At 43.6% G+C, this 23089-nt stretch overlaps 1 protein-coding gene and 1 pseudogene across 1 annotated transcript in view; one reads left to right on the forward strand and one right to left on the reverse strand.

The window, feature by feature from the left end:
• Positions 1-23089, reverse strand: part of STON1 (stonin 1) — a 46618-nt gene that overhangs the window by 3615 nt on the left and 19914 nt on the right. The window contains exons 2-3 of the mRNA XM_059406108.1: positions 8118-10094; positions 1902-2104 (exon numbers count right to left, since the gene is read on the reverse strand). Coding sequence (XP_059262091.1) covers positions 1902-2104; positions 8118-10047 — 2133 coding nt within the window. The 5' untranslated portion in view covers positions 10048-10094. The remainder of the gene's footprint in view (positions 1-1901; positions 2105-8117; positions 10095-23089) is intronic.
• On the forward strand, positions 10667-10735 carry LOC132022849 (U4 spliceosomal RNA; annotated as a pseudogene).

A 23089-nucleotide genomic window follows, 5' to 3' on the forward strand; every position in this document is an offset into this window, starting at 1 on the left:
GCTCTCCATCATTCTCTCTCTTAGCCCCCTATTTTATTCTCTTCTTACAATCTGTCCCTCTTGGAAACTCTTTATCTGTTTACAAATAATGTTTTGTTTCCCTGCTAGAAGGTGTGTGTTGCGAGGACAGGGATTTGTCTCTTGCTCATGTTTGTGTCTCTAGCATCCAGAGTGGTACCTGGCACTTTGAAATTGCTCAATAAATCCTTGTGAAATGGAAGGTAGCATTTTGAAACTGTCACCAAGTGACAAGCATTATAAATGCTGTTAAAGCAGCAGAGACTTTGTTCTGTAGCTTTGGGCTGTCCTCTAAAACAATAGGAAACTGGAACAGCCCATGCATAGGAAAAGAGGTATAAATGAATTCTCCATTGTACTTGACCCATATTTCAGTCACACATAATACTTATGTATCTAGTGTGATCAGTCCAGGGTCTCCAAGAAGCAGACTCTGAGATGGAGATTGGTGTGTAGAAAGCATACTGGGGAGTGCTGTCAGGGTTGGTACCTGTGGGGGAAGGAAGGGAATGGAAAGAAGCAGAGAGAAGAAGTTGGGCTGCAATGCAATCACCATGAAGGCTTCAGCCAATCCCCCAGGGTGAGCTGGAGCTAAGAGGGGTGTGGAGTTACCCCAAGCTGAGGCAAGAGGGTCTTGATACACCTGTATCCACAGAAAGAGGGTATGATCTGAGGCAAGGCAGTTTTCTTCAGCAGGGCAATTTCCAGCTGCTGGAAGAATTAAGTCCTAGGTCCCAAAGGGCTCCATACAAGGGCACTCACCCATCAATAATTTTATCAATAGTTAAAAAAAAAAAAATCACCAGACCCAAACACATAGGCATATAGACAGATGGTCCAAAATAAAAAAATAAAAAAAAAAAAAAAAAGAAAGAAAGAAAAAACCCTGACCTACGCTACGGTATTATAAAACCACCAGTTGGTGTTAATGATGTCATACATAATCACACCACTTCAAGATACTGTGGGAAATCTGTGGCAGAGGTTATCTCTGTATCTACTAACTTCAAAGATGAGAAGGAAAAGCAAGTTTAGAAACAGGTGCAAGTGTATGTCACTCTTTAACTCATCTGGCATAAAAAAGTAGAAGAGCCAATGGTGAACATTTAAATTGTTGTAATAGAGTAACTCAGCATTTCCCAAATGGTGCACCACAGAGGACTATTCTGGAAGACACTGATGGGTGTTCTACATATACATGCCCATAAAGACAAGATTCTGTGATTAATGAGTTGGGAGAAATTAAGTCTAACAAGTTTCTTTTTTTTTTTAAGATTTTATTTATTTATTTGACAGACAGAGATCACAAGTAGGCAGAGAGGCAGTCAGAGAAAGAGAGAGGGGGAAGCAGGCTTCCTGCTGAGCAGAGAGCCCGATGCAGGACTCGATCCCAGGACCCTGAGATCATGACCTAAGCCGAAGGCAGCGGCTTAACCCACTGAGCCACCCGGGCGTCCTAACAAGTTTCTTTATTGCAGAACTTTTCAGTCTTTATTTAGCATTAACTTAGTGCAGGGGATTCCCCAACTTTTCTTTTTCTTGGATCATTATATGTATTCCAAAGAACACATCTTGAGAAATGCTATTCTAATATAAATCTATTACACAGATGCTTTTGAAATGTGAATTTGCTTTTAATGCCCTATTTTTCATTGAGAACATAATTAAGTAGCACCATGTACTGAGGCTCCTGATTTCTAGAACTGAGAGAAATTTGGCTCACTGGTTACCATCAAGTTTCCATGACTGGGCTCTTTTCTAGGTCAAATAAACACACATACATATACACATACATAGTCACTGACAAGGGCAAAACAGACATCTCAAGCCAATCAGGTCATAGCTCCAGAAGCCTCAATTTGAACCAAAGTACAAGGATATACCTGAATGTTGTAGCAAGTTCTCTGATGAACATGCTTCTGTGGCTGGACATCACTCTCCACCCCCAGAGACCTGACCTCTGTCCTCGAGGCACAGGTGTCCAGCATTCCAAATTGAACAGTAGCAAATGGATACCAATCAGAGGGAATTTCTTGGTCTGATCCAAGTTCCAATTTGTATGACAAGCAATGGGGATGATCAGGACCTTGAAGAAAAAAATCAAATGGTCAAAGTACGTCAATGGCCATTGAACATTTCTCTTAAAACATAAGAAGCACTCATCCCTCTCTTTAATATAAAATTCCATTAGCACTACGGCAGTGTAAGTTCTGTTCAGATAACATACTACCAAAATTCACCAACTAGTGAATTTTTGCACCAACTAGTGGAAATCTATCTGCATTTTTAAAATACCAGCTTTAAAATAAGTACAAGTTCATTACTATATATACATTAACTCTTAAAGTGTTTTTAATTAAGAGTATGTTAATTTTCTTTAATTAAATGACTAATACTGGTATTAAGCATCATTAATTAGCTATAATATACACAGGATATGTTGGCAAAAAAAAACCTTTTCCCTTAAGTAAATTAAAAAGCTCTTACAATAAGTCTTACCTTATTAATTTCCTTACCACTCTGTTTCTTAATAGGCAATGCAAAGGTAAACTTCAGCCTAAACTGGGTCACATTATTAAAAATTCTAATTTTTTAAGTAAAACTAATTCAAGTTTTATTATATTTTAGAAACTACTCTAGGCTAAGAACTCTTTCTTCAGTAGAATAGATGATTTTTTACTGCTGTGATTCTTGCTCACCACCCCCCAAAAGCTTTGCCTAAAACAAATGCACACTGAGAGATGGGCATATTGCTTCCAGTGTTTTAATCTAATATTTGCTTCCACTTAATTCAATTTGCCAGGCTTTGAGCATCTACTCTATGCTAGGCCGGGCTCGGTGCCAGACCCAGGGATATTGGATATACCCAAAGGTTTTAAGTAGGGTCTTGTAACCTGTGTGTGCACATGTGCATATGTTACAGTGGAGTTATAAATGTTTCCAATGCAATCACTGTAGTAAGTCTACAAAGTTCCCTGATTCTCTTGTGTTGTCCACAACATCTACATATCTATCTAATGCAGCTATCTTTATTTAAATAAATGTATGAGATGACAACTATTTGAAAAGCCAGATTAAATTACTTTACCACTGCCACACCTTGAGAAAGAATATTTCCATCAGAATACAGCTTGAGGCACAAAAAGCAAGAGTTTAAAGGATTTCACTTAATTCTTAAAAGATAAATTGCCTTTCACTCCTTACAACCTGTTCCTTGTAGAGAGACTAATAGAATTCTAAGGCTGTAAAAGGCCTTGAGAAGTCATCAATCAATTAACCAACAGATGCTCATTAGACATCTCCACCACTTACAGGGAGGGCAGGACGGCCATGGCCTCTGAGGTGCTCTAAGCTACCCAGATCACTGCAGGCAAGTGATAACTTTATACACACACACACACACACACACACATATGGGGGGCTGGGTGGGGGAGGGATTCCAAAATCTATTACCCTTTCTTAGTCTTCTGTCTGCAGCAAGGAGGCAGTAAATTTATTTAAACTAAACTCAGGCACTCTTACATCCTTTATGGCAAAGTGGCTAAGAACATAGACACAGGACACCTATGGCTCAGAGACCAATCCCAACTCTGCTCTGTAATGGCTGTGTGATCCTAGGCAAGCTCCTTGATGTCTCTGAGCCTCTGTTTCCTCTTCTGAAAATGGGAGTGATGATATTGGTGATGCTAACATGAACCTTACAGGATCGTCGTGAGGCCCGAACAAACCAGCTGGCCCACAGAGAGCACTAGACCACGGTATGCTAGACTATATAGGACTACTGGGCAAAGTGCTATTCGATTATAAATCAACTATTATTATTTAATTACTACAATTTTGATAATGAACTGTGAAATCTACACTTTCAGAGCTGAAAATGGTATCAGAGACGCTCTAAGTTGATATTCCCATTTTAAAGGAAAGAATTCTTTTGGAACTTTTGCAACCTAATTTACTCAAGGTAAAGACGGACTAATATTCTAGAAACGTTAGAAACAAAACTTTTTCTATCTGCTTTTCTAAAAAATTGGTAAAAACCTTCAAGTTTTCTGGCCTATTTTTCCTGGCTTTTAGAAACCCAAAGTACTCTACAATGTCTAAACACATACTCCTCTTTAGATTTTGACCCCTTGCAAAGAGGTCTTGAGTCTGTCCTGAGCACAATACCTGGCACGTTTAAGGCTCAATGGATAGTTGTCAATCATGTTATTTAATCTCAGTGGCTTCCAGCAGGGGGCACTCTTGGGCTTTGGTAATTGCCACTCTCATAACTTTCTTGGGACTGGGAAAGCAAGTCACAAATTCTTTGGTGGAGTTGACATCTGGTCCCTCTTGAACCAAAATATTTCACATCTCAAAGTGAATTGTTGAGAGTTGGAGGGAATGGAAGGATGACGACACAAGTGGGGAGAGAGGCACCAATGCACTGATGACAGCAATGGAAAAAAAGCAAGCTTTACCTAAAAATTGTTAACATGGGTAGGTAGAGAGAGAGATATTTATTAATTAGCCCTACACAACTCCCACTCCCCTTTCTAATTCTAGGCTGTGTCCGCACCTCCTGTGGCTAACCAGTGTTCTCATCTGTCCTCCTCCCTACTCCGACCTGGAGAAAGTTTCCTGTTTCTCTCTTGTAATTCACACTTTAGTGCGAATTTGCTCTCTGAGCTACCCAACCAAGGCCAACCTTTGCTGTAAAATAAAAAACTTGCCCACGCTGTTAAAGGAATGTTAAGCATTGGCATGATGGTAAAAGAGACATATAAGGGGGAAACAGCCCTTCCTACTCCCTTCACAATCACATGGAAGTGAAAAAAAAAAGTCAATCCTGATCCCAAAAATCCACAGGAGAGGGGCTGCGTGGGTGGCTCAGTCAGCAAAGCAACCAACTCTGGAGCTCAGGTGTTGTTGTCAGGTCATGAGTTAAAAAAAAAAAAAAAAAAATCCACAGGAGGAAAGGCGTAACATTTTTTTTTAAATGACGTGCATAGTAGAGTATTTCATATATTATCTTTCAGTTTCTATTTTTTAAAATATTTTTTTCTAATGGTACTGGTTTTTCAGAAACTTGCATGAAAAGGGTAATTTTTTTAAGGTAAAGATTTTATTCATTTATTTATTTGTTTATTTATTTATTTAGAGGGTGGGGTGTAGAAGGAGAGGGAAAAAGAGAATCTCCAGCAGATTCCGCACTGAAGACAAAGCCCCACTCAGCGCTCAATATCAAGACCCTGAGATCATGACCTGAGCCAAAACCAAGAGTTGCACACTGAGCTGACTGACCCAACCTGGCACCCCAAAAAAGGGTAATGTCTTCAAGACTTAAAAAAAAAATCCTGTTCTTTACACACCCAATCAATTGAAGAACTGCACAGAAAAACAGAGATGCATTCAAAGAAACTGCTCCCACCATCTGTGGCCCCGGCAGCACTGGTGACACCTGAGCAGCATGGGAAGCCGTTTGGGGGGCCTCACCTGCTGAATCAGTCTACATTTTTAAAGGTGGTTCAAGTGCATTCCCAATTTTCAGAAGCACTGTCTTAGGATAAAGATGTCTTCTCTGCCCTGACCTTACTCTTTCTACATTCTCCCCCAGGGGCAAACTGCTAGACACCCTCTCCCTCTTTGCATTACTCTCCCCACCCACAATAGGGAAACCAGAGGACAGGCCACAGGAACCCAGGTGCCCTAGCCCAGCCCCTCCCTGGCCCCCAGATTCCACCAGACATAGCCCTCTGCCTTCTGCCTCAACCTTTTGGCCCACAGATCTGCTCCAAACAAAGCATCCTGGATCCCAAAGGCATTATTCCATGCAGTATCACTGTATAATTGACTGGACTGCTTGTAAAACATTGTTCTGTGCAGGCCTGGTCCTATGACTGTCTTCCAGAATAATTCCTGAAGGCCAGCCTCTTTGGGAATATCCACTCTTGTAATTGTTCTTGGTGAGCTCAGCTGCTAGTAAATACAGGGGGGAAGTAGTAAGAGCTCTAGGAGACACAGGATACACAGAATGACCTGTGCCTAGGGGACAATAACAGGTTTCACAGCACAGCTCCCAGGCCAGCAGTTCTCAACGCAGGCTGTGTGGGAGGGCTTCTTACAAGCACCAATACACACGCCTTACCCCACAGAGTCTGAATGGTCAGGATGGGCCCTAAACCATTTTTAAAGCTCTAAGGATTCTAAGGACTCCAATGTGCTGCCTATGCAGGGAAACAGATTTCAAAACCAGTAGTGAGAGGATCCCAAGCTGTCTCAGCTTATGACACTATGGCCCACCAAGTCAGCAAAGCCAGAGCCCCCGACCTCCTGGCATCCCTCCCGTCCCCTGTGCCCACAGATAATCTGTTCTTGTCTGGAGAGCGCCTCCTCTGAGTTTCCGCACCATCCTTCACTCCCTTCTTAGTGCTCCCACTGCCACTGGCCTTGCTTCTCTGTCAAGCTTCCCCGTGTCTGCACTCCTGAATCTTTCCGCAATGTATGCCTAACTTCCGAAAACAAGGGATAATTCTGTCACAGTGGTGCCTGAAAACACTCCAGAAGCCTGGTGAACTCCATATCCCAAAGCATGGCTCACATGGTCCTTCATGAGCTGGTTTATTTCCCTTCCACTCCCTCAGTCCCAACACTTAACTAGGATCCCCCAACCCACAGGCCTATTTCTGCTGTTTCTACCCCTGGTAGAATCCTACCAATTCTTCCACATCAAGCTGAACCATCCCCTCTTCCACAAAGACTTCCAAATGTCCCCCGCGGTTTATCCTCCCTTTCTCTGGAATCCCCGCTCCTCTGGAATCCCCACTCTGTGTGTTTGTTCCTGCCTATAACAGAGCACACTACCACAGCACATTCGAGTGCCTGCTGTCAGATCTGCCTCCCCTGCTGGGATGCTAGGTTCCTGAAGGGCGGGAAGCAGGTTTGCATCTGCGTCTCCCATACACCAAGCCCAGAGCCTGTACCTACACGAAATTCAGTGCTGTTTGTGGACCAGCTGTGAACTATTTAGGAGGAATGGAACCTTATTCCTCTTTAGCCCCAGCACCTGATGTGGTATTTGGTGATAGTAAATGCTCAGTAAATGTTTGACTGAATGAGTGACTGCATCAACTCAGATCCCCAAATCTGCCCTCCATAACCCAGTGTTCTACTAGAAATAAATGAACTAAAACAGGGAGCAGCCTTAATTTCAAAATTTCCTTTTTTGCTTTATTATAGACACCCACGACTAAGTTACTATCCTAAAATAAATGTGGTGCCAGGACTGTCTTTTTAAAGTTCTGGACTTCTAGGGCTCAATAGGTTAAGCGTCAGCCTTCAGCTCAGGTGATGATCCCAGAGTCCTGGGATCCATGCTCCCTGCTCAGTGGGGATGCTGCTTCTCCCTCCCCCTCCGCCTGCCACTCCCCCTTATTATGCTCTCTCTCTCTGTCAAATCAATAAATAAAGTCCTCTAAAAAATTAATAAAAATAAAGTTCTGAACTTCTAGATTCATTGTTTTCTTTGCAAACATTTTGCAAATGAACTGAATTTTTAATACTTGGGTTGTGTCTACTTAATTCTGAAACAGCTAGTCATGATGGCCAAATTAAACCAGCTAAAGAAATAAATTTGGGTAAAAACGAAAGGCAATCTTATTTCAAAGAGCAGGGAGCAAAACCGAAGGAGAACTTGGTACCGGCTGAGAATACAAAAACGTTCAGGTATATTCATGCATGAGAGATCTTTAAAGGTTAATTAGGGAATCAAAGCTCTGTGAGCAATAGTTTTAACATTTGAGGTTGGTGGCTAATGTCAAGAAGTCCAGTAAGAAATCCTCCCTCAGTGCCACCATCCACAAGAAAATCTGAGCTCAGAGTATTTTTTTATGGCATTAAAAAAATTTTTTTCTTAAGTTAAACTTATCTGCTAGAAATAGGCACAGAGGACACACTAAATCCACTGCCCACTAAATGTTGCACCTCCCAGCAGGGACTGTGAGCATGGCCCCAGGGGACTGAAGTTATCATTTCTCTCAGCCTGGTTTCAACCCAAGGAGGAGGTTGAAAACACTGAAGCTACTTCATGAGAAAGTCAACTCAGGGTGTTGAATATTTACTTGAGTTTTTATCAGGAAGCCGGTCTATCTTCCATATGATGGCCCGGTAGGCACTCTCATATTTTGCTGACCCCACGGTGACCTGTATAACAGGTTCAGATTCAGGTTCATGTAAATTCCCCAGACATGCCCGGCGATTCATTTTGGCCTTCAGGGACTTCTGCCTCTGAAGGTTCATGGTCCAGAGGGCCTTGATCCACTGTGACGGAACAGGAAAGTGTATCATGATATTGTCACAGGACCTCAAGGCACTGGCACAGGATGGTCTCTGAGCCAATGAGGCCATGTTGACAAAGGCCTGAAGCTCCACATAGGCCCCCTGGACAACCACCATGGACTTGAGGGAAAAGGGAAGATCTTCTCCATTATACAAAGTCTTAAAACGCATCAGCTCAAACCGGCAGGCATCCAGCGGTACAAACTTAATGATTCTTGATTGCTCAAATTCTTGTGCTTTCACACACTTATGAAAATGATGGTCAAGAATATCAATCCCCTTCTTTTCTGGGTCTTTTTCAAAATAGCGTTCATTTCGCTTTTGCAGCTCAAGGTCATTCAAGGTCAAAAAGCATTCTGTGTTCCCATTCACAAAGCAGAGGCAACAGATTTGAGTTATGACAGCGCTTTCAACCAATTTTCCTTCTTCTTTAGTGATTTTCCCCCAAAAGTTGTCCACAATTTCCAGGGAAATTTCTTGTTCCTCGTAGTTCTTTTTTGGTTTTGAAACAGGTGGCAGCTTTGTTAGCTCCTCCTCCACGGTAGTCAGGAAGTCGAGAAAATCGTGGTACTCTGTGGACCCTAACTTCAGCATCTGGTCAATGTCTGGTTCATGAACTACTTCTGTCTTAGAGTGATATTTCCTTTTTTCTGTGTAAGACACGTGTTCAATCTTCACAGTGTGGATTTTTCCTGCTACACTAAAGTTCTCAACTTTGGGTTCAGAAAGCCGACAATGTGGATCGAGCTGTAACTCCTTAAATGGTTTTTCTAACCCCTTCTCATAATACATTTGCAAAATTCCCCCAGGTAAGACTTTTAGAAAAATTGGTCCCCACTGACGGGAGGACATCATGTTCTTCTTCTCAGGAATTCTCAACATGAAAGACCATCCAGGTTTTGGCTGACTCCTGAAAAGTGTGTGGGGGACAAAGGAAGAGGCGGTGTCTTCAGCATATAGACACTGCATAGACAAATTTCCATATGAGTCTTGGTCCTCAGCTGATTGGAGATGTTCAAGTTTCTCACAGATGTAGTTAAATGAACCCTGATTTAAGCTTTTTTGATCGAGATGCATCTCTTTGTCTCTTGATGGGTACATCTTTCTGCTTCCTGAAGGGTCAAAGGCAAACTGGGAAGCACTGCCTTCATCTTTCCAAAATGGACTTGAAAAAGCGCAGTCCTCCCGAAAATACTGAAACTGGGGGGCATCATTTTGGAACCCTAGGCTTTCAGCCTGGGGAGGGCCAACTTCATCTGGAAGACCCACTTTGGGAGCTGGATGTGTACATGAGTGGTCACTGGGTAAGGAAGCATGGGATAAACAGGTCGGTTTAGACGACAGTACGGAGGAGCCTGCTCCTGGTGCTGTAAATGGACTGTTTGAGGATGATTCTGGGATAGGATAAAGCATATGAGTCCCTCCTTTGGGGATGCCAGGAAAACCGGGGAAGTCCTTGGTAGGTGTAGAAAGAGGAGAATTACTTGGAGGTCCTGGACTAAAGTAAAAGTCTATGATGGGAGAGGAAAGGGGGGTACTGTTGGCAGAGGAAGGTCCGCTGGGAAATTCCTTAGCACCAGAAAGGTTCAGCTTAAGTCCATTGGGCCTACAGATGCTTTGATTCTCCTGAGGTAAATTCTTTGACTTTTGAGAAGACTGAAAGGCAGAATCATCATCAAATGTGACCCAGTTGCCTGGGTTTGCGGAACACATCTTTGGAACCAGACTGTGGTCTTGTCTATGAATCAGATATGCCGTATCTGTTAAAGGAGAAAGAGACAAGAAGAATATTAAATGAGAATGGGGAGGAAATCCAAGTTACTTTAGTTCCGAGAAATACTTAGATTTAAGAGAAATTGGGGGTGGGGGAGGTGCCTGGTTGGCTCAGCTGGTATAGCATGCAACCCTTGATCTTGGAGTCGTGAGTTCAAGCCCCAGGTTGGGCATAGAGCTTACTTGAAAAAATAAAAATAAAAAAAACTGTTGTCACAAACAGAAGTTCTAAATAAAAAAATAAAAATAAAAGCACCCAGATTTACAGATTAACTGAGTTAAAAGAAATGCTTAAGAATTGTAACACTTCTGATGATTAAATGGATTAACAACAACAACAACAAAACAAGATCTAACCATATGCTGTGTACCAGAGACTCATTTGAGATTTAAGGACACACTTGGGCTGAAAGTGAAAGGATGTAAAAAGATATTCTATGCAAACGGAAACAAGAGCAGGCGGGGTGGCCATACTGTATCAGGCAAAATGGATTTTACGTCAAAAGCTGTCACAAGAGACAAAGCAGGACATTATATAATGATAAAAGGGTCAGCTCAAAGCTTTGCGCAGTGGCGGTATCGTAGCCAATGAGGTTTATCCGAGGCGCGATTATTGCTAATTGAAAAGGGTCAGCTCACCAGGAAGATAAAGTAATTACAAGTATATATAAATAAGCCAACATCAGAGCAATCAAATACATAAAGCAAACATTAAAAAACCGAAGGAAGTAATAGCAACACAATAATATCAGAGTTTCAATACCCCACCTTCAATAATGGATAGAACATCCAGATAGAAGATCAATAAGGAAACAGAGCACTTGAAGAACACAATAGACCAAACAGACAACAGACAACACACAACACACAACAGCAGCAGAATACCTGTTCTTCAAAGCACACACAGAATATCCTCTAGGATAGATCACATGTTAGGTCACAAAATAAGTCTTAACAAATTTAAGAAGATGGGAATTATAGCAAGTGTCTTCTGAACACAACCAAATGAAACTGGAAATCAACAGGAGAAAGAATGAAGAAAACTGGAAAATTCACAAATGTAGAAATTGAACACCATACTCTTGAACAACCAATAGGCCAAAGAGAAATCAAAAGGGAAATGAGAAAATATTTCAAGGTAAGCAAAATGAAAACACAACATACCCAAACTGATAGATGTAGCAAAAGCAGCAGACACAGTAGTTTATAGTGGTAAACACCTACATTAAAAAAGAAGAAAGGTCTCAAATAAACAAACTAAGCTTACAGCTTAACAAACTAGGAAAAGAAAAACAAACTAAGCCCAAAGTTAGGAGAAGAAAAGTAAGAATAACATTAGGGCAGAAATAAACGAAAGAGAACATAAAGTAGAAAAAAAGGGAAACTTAGAGTTGGTTTGTTGTAAAAGACTGGCAAAACAGACAAGCCTTTAGCTAGACTGAGAAAAAAAGAGAAAATACTCAAAACCAGAAATGCAAGATGTGACATTAAACTTATATCACAGAAATAAAATAGTGACTATAAGGGACCACTATGAACAATTACGTGCCAGCAAGTTGGATAACCTAGAAGAAATAGATAAATTCCTAGAAACATACAACTTACCATGACTGAATTATAAAGAAGTAGGAAATCTGAACAGACCTATAATTAGTAAGGAAATTGAATTGGTAGTCGAAACCTCCCAAAAAATAAAAGCTCAGGCCCAGATGGTTTCACTGGAGAATACCAGTGAAAGTGTTCTTTAGGAACACTTAAAGAAAAATTAACACCAATCCTTCGCAAGCTCGTCCAAAAAACTAAAGAGGAGGGAACACTTCCAAACTCATTTTATGAGCCCAACTTTACTCTGATACCTAAGCCAAATATAGTACAAGCAAAGAAAAATACTATATAAATGCAAAAATACTCAACAAAATACTAGTACGTCAACTTCAACAGCAGATTAAAAGGATCATACTCTATTATCAAGTGGCATTTATCCCTGGGATGCAAGGACAGTTCAACAGATGAAAATCAAGCAAAGTGATATACCACATCCACAGAACAAGGGATACATATCACATGATCATCTCAATGGGCCCAGATATAGCACCTGACAAAACTCAATAATAAGAAGCCAGCCAACCAACTAGGAAGAAGAAAATTACCTCAAAATAATAACAAAAGCCATCTATGAAAAGCCCATAATTAACATCATACACAATGGTGAAAAACTAAAAGCTTGTCCTCTAATATCAGAAACAAGGTAAGGATGTTCATTCTTACCACTTCTACTCAACATGGTCCTACAAGTCCTACTATGAGCAATTAGGCAAGAAAAAGAAATAAAAGGCATCAAATCAGAAAGGAAGAAGTTATATTTTGTCTATTTACAAGTGATATGATCTTATCTATAGAAAACCCTAAAAATTACACACACACACACAGAGTTAGAAGTAACACACAAATTCAGCAAAGTCGCAGGATACAAAATCAACAAAAATCAATTACATTTCTATACATAAACAATTAGCAATCCAAAAAGGAAATTAAGAAAACAATCTCATGTACAATAGCATCAAAAAGAATAAAATACTTAGAAATAAATTTAACAAAAGGGGCAAAGACTTTTACACTGCAAAGTAATTGCTGGAAGAAATTTAAAAAGACACAAATAAAAAGATATCCCACATTCACAGACTGGAAGAAATAATATCGTTTAAATGTCCATACTATCCAAAGCAAACTACAGATTCAATGCAATCCCTACTAAGCCCCAATGACATTTTTTGCAGAAATGGAAAAAACAATCCAAAAAGTCACATGAAATCTCAAAGGTCTTTGAACAGTCAAAATAATCTTGAGAAAGATAAGCAAAGGTGACTTTAAAACATATTATAAAGCTATGATACTCAAAACAGTATGGTATTGGCATAAAGGCAGACATACAGACCAGAGGAAATAAACCCACACACACCATCAAATGATCCTCAACAAGGATGCCGAGACTATACAATAGGAAAAGTACAGTGTCTTCAACAAGCTGTGTTGGGAAAGCTGGATATCCATATGCCAAAAAAAAAAAAAAAAAAGACAATGGAACCTTATCTTAGACCACACACAAAAATCAACTATAAATGGATTAAAGACTTAAACATAAAACCTGAAACTATAAAACTCCTGTAAGAAAACATAGGGGAAAAGCTCAATGACATTGGTCTTGGCAATGAATTCCTGAATAGGATACCAAAGCACAAGCAGCAAAAGCAAAAGCAGACAAATCGGACTACATCAGACTCAAAATCTACACAGCAAAGGAAATAACAGTGATGGGGCAACCTACCGAATGGGAAAAAATATTTGCAAACCATATATCGGATAAGGATTTAATATTCAGAATACATAAGGAATGCCTGCTCGATAGCAAAAAAACAGAACCCCCCCCAAATTTTTTTAAATGGGCAACAGATTTGAATAGACATTTCTCCAAAGAAGACATATACATGGACAACAAGTATATGAAACGATGTTCAACATCACTAATCAGCAGGGAAAGTGCAAATCAAAACCATAGTATCACCTTATACCTAGGACAGTCATAACAAAAAACAAAAACAAAAACAAACAAACAAAAAAAACAAAAAAAACCACCCAAACAAAAGAAAAGCAAAAAACACAAAATAACAAGTGTCAACAAGGATATGAAGAAATCAGAACCCTTGTGCAATGTAATGTAAAATGAGGTGGGAATGTAAAATGAAAAACAGCATAGAGTTTCCTCAAATTAAATAGAACTACCATGTAGATGATCTAGCAATCCCACTTAAGGAACTGGACCCCTCAAAACTGAAACAGGATCTCAAAGACATATCTGCACTCTCATCTTCCATTCAGCATTATTCACAGTAGACAAAAGATGGAAACAATCCAAATGTGCATCGTCTGATGAACGGGTGAAGAAAATGTGATATATGGGCATATGGAGAATCTTATTCAGCCTTTAAAAAGGAAGGACATTCTGGCACAGGCTACATACAACATAAGTGAATCTTAAAAGCATTATGCTAAGTGAAATAAGCCAGTCACCAAAACAAGTATTATATAATTCCATTTACATGAGGTATCTACAGTAGTCAAATGCACAGAAGCAAAAAGGAGAATGATGGGGCTGGGGAGAGGGGGCAGGAGGGAGAGGAGGGGAAAAGGGTGTGACTGTTTTAGAGTTTTAGCTGTGCAAGATGAGAGTTCTAGAAAGCTGTTGTAAAATAGTATGGGCAACAGATTTGAATAGACATTTCTCCAAAGAAGACATATACATGGACAACAGGTATATGAAACGATGTTCAACATCACTAATCAGCAGGGAAAGTGCAAATCAAAACCATAGTATCATATTTTAAAGTGTACTGTACACTTTAAAAATGTGTTGAGTGTAAAAAAATTGTTAAAAATTTGTTGCTGTTTTTTTAAAGATTTTACTTATTTATTTGTCAGAGAGAGAGAGCACAAGCAGGCAAAGTGGCAGGCAGAGGCAGAGAGAGAAGCAGGCTCCCCGCTGAGCAAGGAGCCCGATGCAGGACTCGGTCCCAGGACCCTGGGATCATGACCTGAGCTGAAGGCAGTGGTTTAACTGACTGAGCCACCCAGGTGCCCCTATAACTGAGATTACTTGGGTTTAGAGTCATTGTCCAAAGCTACTAGCAGTCACTCCTCATGTTCCTCACCACCACACCTAAGCCCCTGACAGCTACTGATCTACTTTTTTTTTAACTTGGTCTGGTCTGGACATTCATTCACTCTATAACATGTATCAGTACTTCATTCCCTTGGGTGGCTGAATAATATTTCATTGTGAAGACAGCCCACATTTTGTTTATCCATCATTTATCAGGCGATGGACATCTGGTTTATTTCTAATTTTTGGTTATTATGAATAATAAGTTTTTATATAAGTTTCTGCGTGATCATTTTTCTCAGATATAGACCTGAGTTTGGAAAGAACCAGAATTTGAGCACAGGTCACTTCATCCTGTAATACTACAACCTGAATTCTTGAGATGATTCTAATGACAGGGGAGGCAATGAGCTGTACAGGCCACAGCACAGAGCTGGGAATTGGGCACCCAGCGGGTGCTGGTCTGTCACCCACTAGCTGTGCGCAAAGCCCCTCCAGACCTGCAGTGATGAGAGGAGAACCATCTAGGGGTCGTTTCCCACTCAGAAATACTTCTGTGGTGGCTGACATCCAACTGACATTTTTTTCAAAAGCAGTAATTATGTTACCCCTGGGATTTTTGACCAAACTCTCAAACTAATAGAGTAAAACTCCATGATACGAAAACTCAAACCCTGCTGGAATAAAGCCCATGAGAAAGGCATATCTGTCTCCCTCCAGCAGGCCTGCTCGTTTCCCCTCGTGAATAATGAGGGCTCAACCAGTGCTATCCTTCAAGCTTGGAAAAGAGCCAGCCTCTATAGAGAGAGCAAGCCTGGGGCTCCACTGGGGACAGGGCACGCTCAGTGCTGTCATTTGCTAAATCTGCACATTCCTGAGGGCACCAAACATAGGGAGCGGCAGTCCAGGCCAGCTGGCTCTCTCTGGAGGGCATTTTACTGTCTCTGCCCTTGGGCCAGATCTGCCACAGAGCACTTTCCCTTCAAAGCAGGCAGAGCCATGTTTCCAGGGGACACGGCCTGTAGGCTCTGAGGCAGGAAATCAGCCGCAGGATTTCTTAACCACCCTATCCTACCCTCTTCCGAAGGAATCCAGCCAAAATCACTCTTCATATGGGGTGAGAGATGCATGTAAATATTTACATATTAGGCAGCTTTATTTAAAAGAAACCAAGAGAAAGAATCAGCCTGCTTTAGATGGAATCCTATTCTGACCTATACCAAACATTTTCCTTCATCTCTTTTTCACTGGTAGCTTCAGAATTTCGAGCACAGATACTGGCTTCTTCAGGGTTTTTGCTTCTTATGAAAAAACAAAAGTAATTTCCATAAAACAGATAAATCAATTTCATGACTTGTTAAGTGACCCTTGAACTTTAAAAAGCACACCTTGCAAAAAATCCCCTATGTTAAACACAAAATCTAGGCAGAGTGTACTCTGCCCCCTTCTGCAGGGCTCTTCCACTGGAGGCACTCAGCACATGTAATGTGAGTTTAATACAACCAAACCGGATTCTGTATCATGCCCAAGAGGAGCCCAAATCTTTGTCCGTGTCTAGAAGGCAGCTCCTGGAATGAGAGGCTAAGAGTCTGGCTCCCCAAGGTCAAGGGCCGGTGTGTTTCCCTGTATCCTTCTTGCTGCCCTTCCTTATCAATCCTTTTCACACTCATTTCATTTCTCTCTGACCTCTGCTGCTTCTTTCTTCTATATGACCTCATCTTTCTATTCTAATCTCAAAGCACCCACCATCTTTCCCAAAGTCAACAGCTAGAATCGATTCCATCTAAGGCTTTCCTTCTGCTCCCTTCCCTCCTAATTCACCCCCTCCTTCAGCCACAGAAGGCCACATCCTTTCCAGAGCCTCTCCGTCCGTCTGAGGCCCCCTGGGTCTCAGGGAGGATTACGAAAGCCCAGAGTGAGGTCAAGAACGTGTCCTGCCTTGGTCATCTGCAACTTCACCCCACCTCCTTCAAGACGCTCAAACCCAAAGTCTTCAAGCAGCATCACCTACTTAGCCTCAGGATTTTTTCGGCAATGCAAATGGGACGGGATCTCAATATGTGTCCCTGCCTCCCAAGGTCCTGAAGTCCTACCATTTACAGAGCCCTGTCATAGGGAACATCTCATTTATTTTTTATTTATTTATTTTTTATTTATTTGACAGAGAGAGATCACAAGTAGGCAGAGAGGCAGGCAGAGAGAGAGAGAGAGAAAGAGGAGGAAGCAGGCTCCCTGCCGAGCAGAGAGCCCGACACGGGATTCAATCCCAGGACCTTGAGATCATGACCTGAGCTGAAGGCAGTGGCCCAACCCACTGAGCCACCCAGGCGCCCCGAAACATCTCATTTAAATTCACCACAATCCAGAGCAGACACAGTACCCGGGCCCCCTGTCTAAAGTCCAGGTTCCACTTAGCGCAGAGCTGGGAATCCAAGGTCCCTGACATGACATCCCCAGGGGCCTTCCCCCAAAGTAGAGGTGCCTCTGGTTGGATTTTGTGGTTCTTTCCTCTGCTGTGTATTGCATCCCACCCCCCATGCCCTAATCCTTCCAGAGGTCTGTTTTCAGTCAGTCTGCATTATCCTGCTAACTCCTGGAAGACAATGCCAGACAAAATTCAGAGACAGGGCAAGACACGGAGGCCCAATGAGGCACAGACAAAAAAGAAAAATGTATTATGCTGCTAGAAATCAATCTCCAGATTTTGAAGGTTTCTAGAGGAGTGTTTGCTTCTCTTTAAACTATTAGACATCTTTTTGAGCTGCCCATTTTCAAAGTAGCATCAGAGTACACTGAACTCAAGAACAAATTAAAAGGAAACCCACATACCTACTTACACTGCGAATAAGGGTGATAGAGGTCAACAGTTGTTTTCAACCTTTTACCTCAACACATGTGACAGGTGGCATTCAAGGCCTGGCACATTGTCTTGGATGTACCCAGAGTTTAACAGCCCCCACAATACTGAGGGAAGCCCTGAAATAATTAACCCCACTTTTCAAAACGATGGATCAGCAAAGGCAGGCCGGGGGCCACAGCAAACACAAGATAGTCTGCATTTACACACAATCATGGCATTCCCCCTCTTTCTTTCACTGAAGAGCTCATCCTGGAACTCTTCTGTAAGAATATCATGGAGATTACGAACTTTTCTAAATTGTTTTAAAAAGTAAATCTTTCAAAAATAGCAACACCTTAAATATTATTAGAAATATTGCAGATTGCTTGCAATAAGCCTGGTGAAAAGGTAGCACTAGATGGAATAATTATCTCACCAAAAAGAACTGGGGATGAAAATCATCAAGTTGTGGTAGGAAAAATTCATATATCTTTTGAGAGTCAAAGTGAAGCTTTTTCAGAGAGGGACTATGTCTCATTTGTTAGGGCATTTTCCACATTGTGCACAAATGTCTGACATCACCAGGCAGTTCAATGCATGTTTGATTGAGTAATTTTAAATAGTCTTTTCAGTTTCCCATAAAGGAAATCTCTGTACTGCCCTCCTCAATACAAAGAACCACTGCATTTCAGAGTTAGGCAGAAATTGGAGGTATTCTGCTCAATTAACCACACTAACAAACATCAAATACTTGCTATGTGCTATCAGTATGCTAAGGGCTGTGTGTGCATTTCATCCTCACAACCCCGTTAGGTAATAATATCATTTTGTAAAAGAGGAAAATAAGGTTCAGAGAAGTTAAGCTACTTGCCTAAAGTCACCCAGCCTAACAGAGGCAGATCTGTCTGATCCCAGAGCCCATGTTCCATTCCACCCACCACCCAAGAGGTCCAAAGAGATCCAGCGACCTGCTGGTGTTGGTGTCATAATTCTCATTTCCCAACACTTCCCACCATTCTCCCTTTCACTCCAGAGGGCTCCTGGAGCCAGGAACTCTCCAAGATGCAAACGTGCTGTTCTCACCTGAAAGAGGCGAGTTCTTCATAAAGCCTGCCACACATATCGACCGCCGGGACAGGAGGCTGAGGGAAAGACAAACTCGAAGACAGTTTTCCCCATGACTGCTCAAGGACAACAGCTCGGCAGCAATTTGGGTCAATTCTGAGAGTGACTTTCATAACTCAGCCTGTCCTAGCTCCTGTCCCTTCTCGACTGCATCACCTTGAGCGATGAAGGGTTTTCCAGCCTTGCAGCCCAACACACACCCTCAGCTGCCACCCTCTCTTCCAGTACTAGGGCTGTCTTGGTGTATTCTGCTGAATTCCCCAAACTTCATGCAACACCCCACATTGTGCTCCTATGCCACCCTACCCGCTCTACTCTCCAGGGTCTATTCCTGCTGTTCTTTGCAGATCTCCCTCGCTTCTCTTCAGAAACCAGTCAGAGCGTAGATGTGAAGCTCTACCTTTTCCTGCAGATGATCCAAATCAAATTAGATGCATCTGGTGGTCGAATCAGCACTCCTGCTCATCTGCAGCTGAAGACCATCCCCACTTGGGGAGAACAACACTCTCTCAGATGGTCTCAGATGGTCCCAGAGTCGGCTCTGGCTTCTCTGTAGCTCCCAGATGCTGCGGGAGGACGGGCGTGGAAGGGGTGTCCTGCTCAGGAAAGGCACCTAGCAGTCACCTCCTGCTGTTAGTTCCACCCAACTCTCACCATCAGGCTGACTCCTACTCGAGCCTCAGGATCACATCTGGACCCTCAGCAACGCTCCTGCCTTTGCAAAGGGCTGGACTTAGTCCTTTTATGCCTATGCCTTTTCTGCGCCACACAACAATGCCGCATAATCTAGAGAAAGAATGTCTTCATGCCAGTATCTGTGTGGTTTCATTGGCTGTCCCCCAAAGAAGGAATTCTCTGACTGTCCCAGGGCTGGACTCCTCCACCACAGCACTGGAGCCAGACGGGGGCCGTGTTTGCAAAGCCTCCCTGTGGTTCTTGTTTGGTTGGAGGTCTGCGATCTAGTTACCCTCCTTGCCATTCTGGGACATACGTCCGGGAAACAAAGCCAAAGTCAGGGACGGCCCTGCGTGCAGAATGCATCAGTGAAGGTTTGCTACGGGAGGGTTTAAAATATCTTTCCTATAGAATTTTTCCCTTTAAAGGGGCATCTAAACTTTTGAAACCAAAGGATCCGAAGGCAACAGAAAGCCTTCGGTGTGGTGCAAACCCTTGCAGCATGCATCCTCACCTTAGGTCACAGAAGCCCCCGCTACGTGGAGTGCCTGCATGGTTACCACAGACGGTCCGCAGCCCGTCCTACTTAATCACAACCATGTGTGCTGTTTAGTTCAGCTCTGTGACAGGAAATACCATTTGTAAAATACTGAACTGCAGCCCAACCTATCCGTGCCTTCAAATGCTATCTGTGCTGGTTCCAGCTCAGCGCCCTTGCGCCACGGCTCCCCTATGGATTTAACCTCCACTTCTCCAGGACAAATTTGGGTCCCGGCTCTTTTGTTAACCTTCTTTTAATAATCTGCTCCATTTTCTAAATGTAGAGAGTTGTATAAACGGACACCAACCCAAACGGACTCGTCCCAGGAATGAACCCAAAGATTTGGGTCTGGGTGGGCCATGCTCATTTCCGAATGTTATGCCTCTCTCCATAACATGGTTATGGAGTCGGCACACCATGTTCATGTCCATGTTACAAATGCTATGGAAACCTGCTAAGGCGAGGTCTCTGAGCCTCAGTTTCTTCATCTGTAAAATGGTAATATTTGCCTCATATGTAAATTGCCACATAACGAGTACTCGGTGTATCTACTCTCTTTCTCTCCCTCCTTTGCTTTCCTTTGTCTCCTCATTCCAACCTTCCTCTCTCTAGTCAGGAAGACAGGAAAATGCTCAGACTCTGCAGTTTGCTTTAGCATAGGTAGACCTGCTACAAACCCTTTTCTAGAACTGGGTGTCCATTCTGCCTGGCACATGACCGTGCCTCCACCTACCCTGCTCTCCCACTACAGAGGGTCAGGGAGGACACTGTATGGGGCTACAGGGCGGGGCTCAGCCTCTCATCTGCCACCTTTGCGAATGGCGCTGAATTCTTGGGCTGTTCTCTCAGGGAAGAGTGAGCACCCAGCACATTCCATAGCCGAGTCTTGTCCAAGGTGTGAAGGAAGGAAACCACCAGAATGAGAGTCTTCCAGGTGCCGGACACAGGGCTGGGACTTGGTCTCAACCAGCCGTCTGCCTGGCCTAAACAGCTGCTCTCGGTCCTGAGGACCTGCAGATGGTGCGACAGGGACCTCTTGAGCCACAGTTAAAAGACGCTCCTCCTTCATGGACTCCTGTCCTTTAGTCACAGCAAAGGCCCAACCCACAAAGGCAGGAGAGCACAGAGGTCTAGCTCATAGCCTCTCAGGTACAAGTCACCTGGCCTCTTAGCTCGCTTCCTCTGCTTATGGGCCCCGAGGCGTGTTACTTAACATCCTCAACGTCCTCATCTATAAAGTGAAAATGAATGACACCTACTTCCTAAGGTCCAAATAAGTTAATGCTAAGTTAGTAAGTAAAATGCTACTTCATAGGCACTCAAAAAGATGGTACCACAGTGCTTACAAGTGAGGGGTTCTTGACTCAGCAATGACCGTTGCTAGCAGCCCCCTGCCGAAAAGCAGGCCGTGTCAGGCCTGCAGGGGACACCGGCGAGGGTCCCAGGCTTCCTGTCTAACCTGGACAATCTCCCCTTGTCCGGCAAGAGAAAACCAAGGTGCCAAACTGAACTGTGAAACGAAACGCACTGCTTAAGCAAGTCGACACAGCACCTTGAGATGTTGAAAGTAATCAGAGAAAAGACTGCTCAAAAATGACGTGGTCCTTCTTTACGTGGGGCTGACCACTGTACAGTAGAAACCTGGGACCACGTACGTCACCCACACCCAAGACTCGGCCTGGCTCTGTCTGGCTGGATCCCCACAGGGAATGACTTTACTTCCCAGGGGAACACTTGGCAGTGTCCCCAGACACACTCAGTTGTCACACGGGGCAGTAGGGGGTACTCCTGGCACCTAGTGGGGGAGGGGGAGGGGGTGCTGCTAACCACCCCTCCATGTACAGCAGAGCCCCCACAATGAAGAGTGATCCGACCCCAAAGATCAGTCGTACCAGGGTTGAGAAACTCCGCTCCTTGTTGAGAAGGTCGTAGAGGGAGAATGCCACACAAGGCGTCCCACCCTTCTTTGTGTGTCTACTTTGTAGACAATGAATTGGACGCTTAAGTTGGGCAACATGCCTGAGGTGGCACCAGAAAAAGGTGCTATCAGAATCGAACCCTGTTTGGACCCCAAATCTCATGCTCTTTCCACTGCATCACACTGATACCAGGGCAGGAATCACAACAGGAAAGAAGTCTTCTTGACAGGACTTGGACATGATCTAGAAAACACAGAAAAAGGGGGGAGTCTGGCACTGAGAAACAAGGAGCCACTGGAGAAGCAGGAAGAAGACAGGGCCACACATATCAGTCCAGTCTGAGGGGCATCCAAGTGGAAATATCTAGCAAGGAACTAGAAACACAAGACAGCACTTGGAGAGAAAACCAGGGGCTACCCATGAAGAGCTGGGTGTCTTCCTAGGCTAGGTGAGAGCCGAAGGCAGGAGAGAACAGGGGAGGCCACAAGGCGTCCAAAGCTGAGGACTGGTCACTTTCTAGGAGGCGTTAAACAAAAAAAAAGGAAGAAAGTGAGACACATCCAAGAGGCCAAGGCAAAACTAGCAGGAAAAAATGTGCTCCTGGGGCCTTGAAGAGCAACAGAGGGTAGGGACAGCCAAGATGAGAGGCCTCCGGGTTTAGTCAGCAGTGACAGGATGGGTGCAATTTCAGCAGTGCGTGGGGGTGAGGCCAGGCTAACCGTATGGAAGCAAAGGGAACATGGATGCTGGGGCCCACAGGGAGAAGCTGGGCTCAGGGGTCCCTGTCTTGGCCACCCAGACCCCCAGCCCCCAGTTCCTGGGTTTCTGCAGCTATGGGATAGTGTTGTCTCCCAGGTGGACTGGTTCCTGTCAGCCCTAGTAACAGCCCCCCTCTTTGAACCCTATCTCCGCTAAAGGGCCCTAGGACATCCCACTCTCCAAAATATTCAGCCCGCCGCGGGCCAGGGGAGAAGGAGGCAGACAAGCCAGCCTTCGTGCAGTAGAGGGCTGGCAAACAAGGCCTGCTTTCAGGGCTGCCTTCTGGTATTTATATTCCTGTGGGCTCTCCAGTGGGAAGAGCAAGGCACTCAAGAGTAGGAGATGAGAAAGGGCATTATCTCCCGAGGGGCCCCAGGGCTGGGCGGGGGGGGGGGGGGGGGGGGGGGGGGGGGCGGGGGGCCATGGGGGGGGGGGGGGGGGGGGGGCGCGCGGCGCCCCGCGACCGC

This window comes from Mustela nigripes, chromosome 7 (assembly GCF_022355385.1).
Source record: "Mustela nigripes isolate SB6536 chromosome 7, MUSNIG.SB6536, whole genome shotgun sequence".
In the NCBI taxonomy this organism is placed as follows: domain Eukaryota; kingdom Metazoa; phylum Chordata; class Mammalia; order Carnivora; family Mustelidae; genus Mustela; species Mustela nigripes.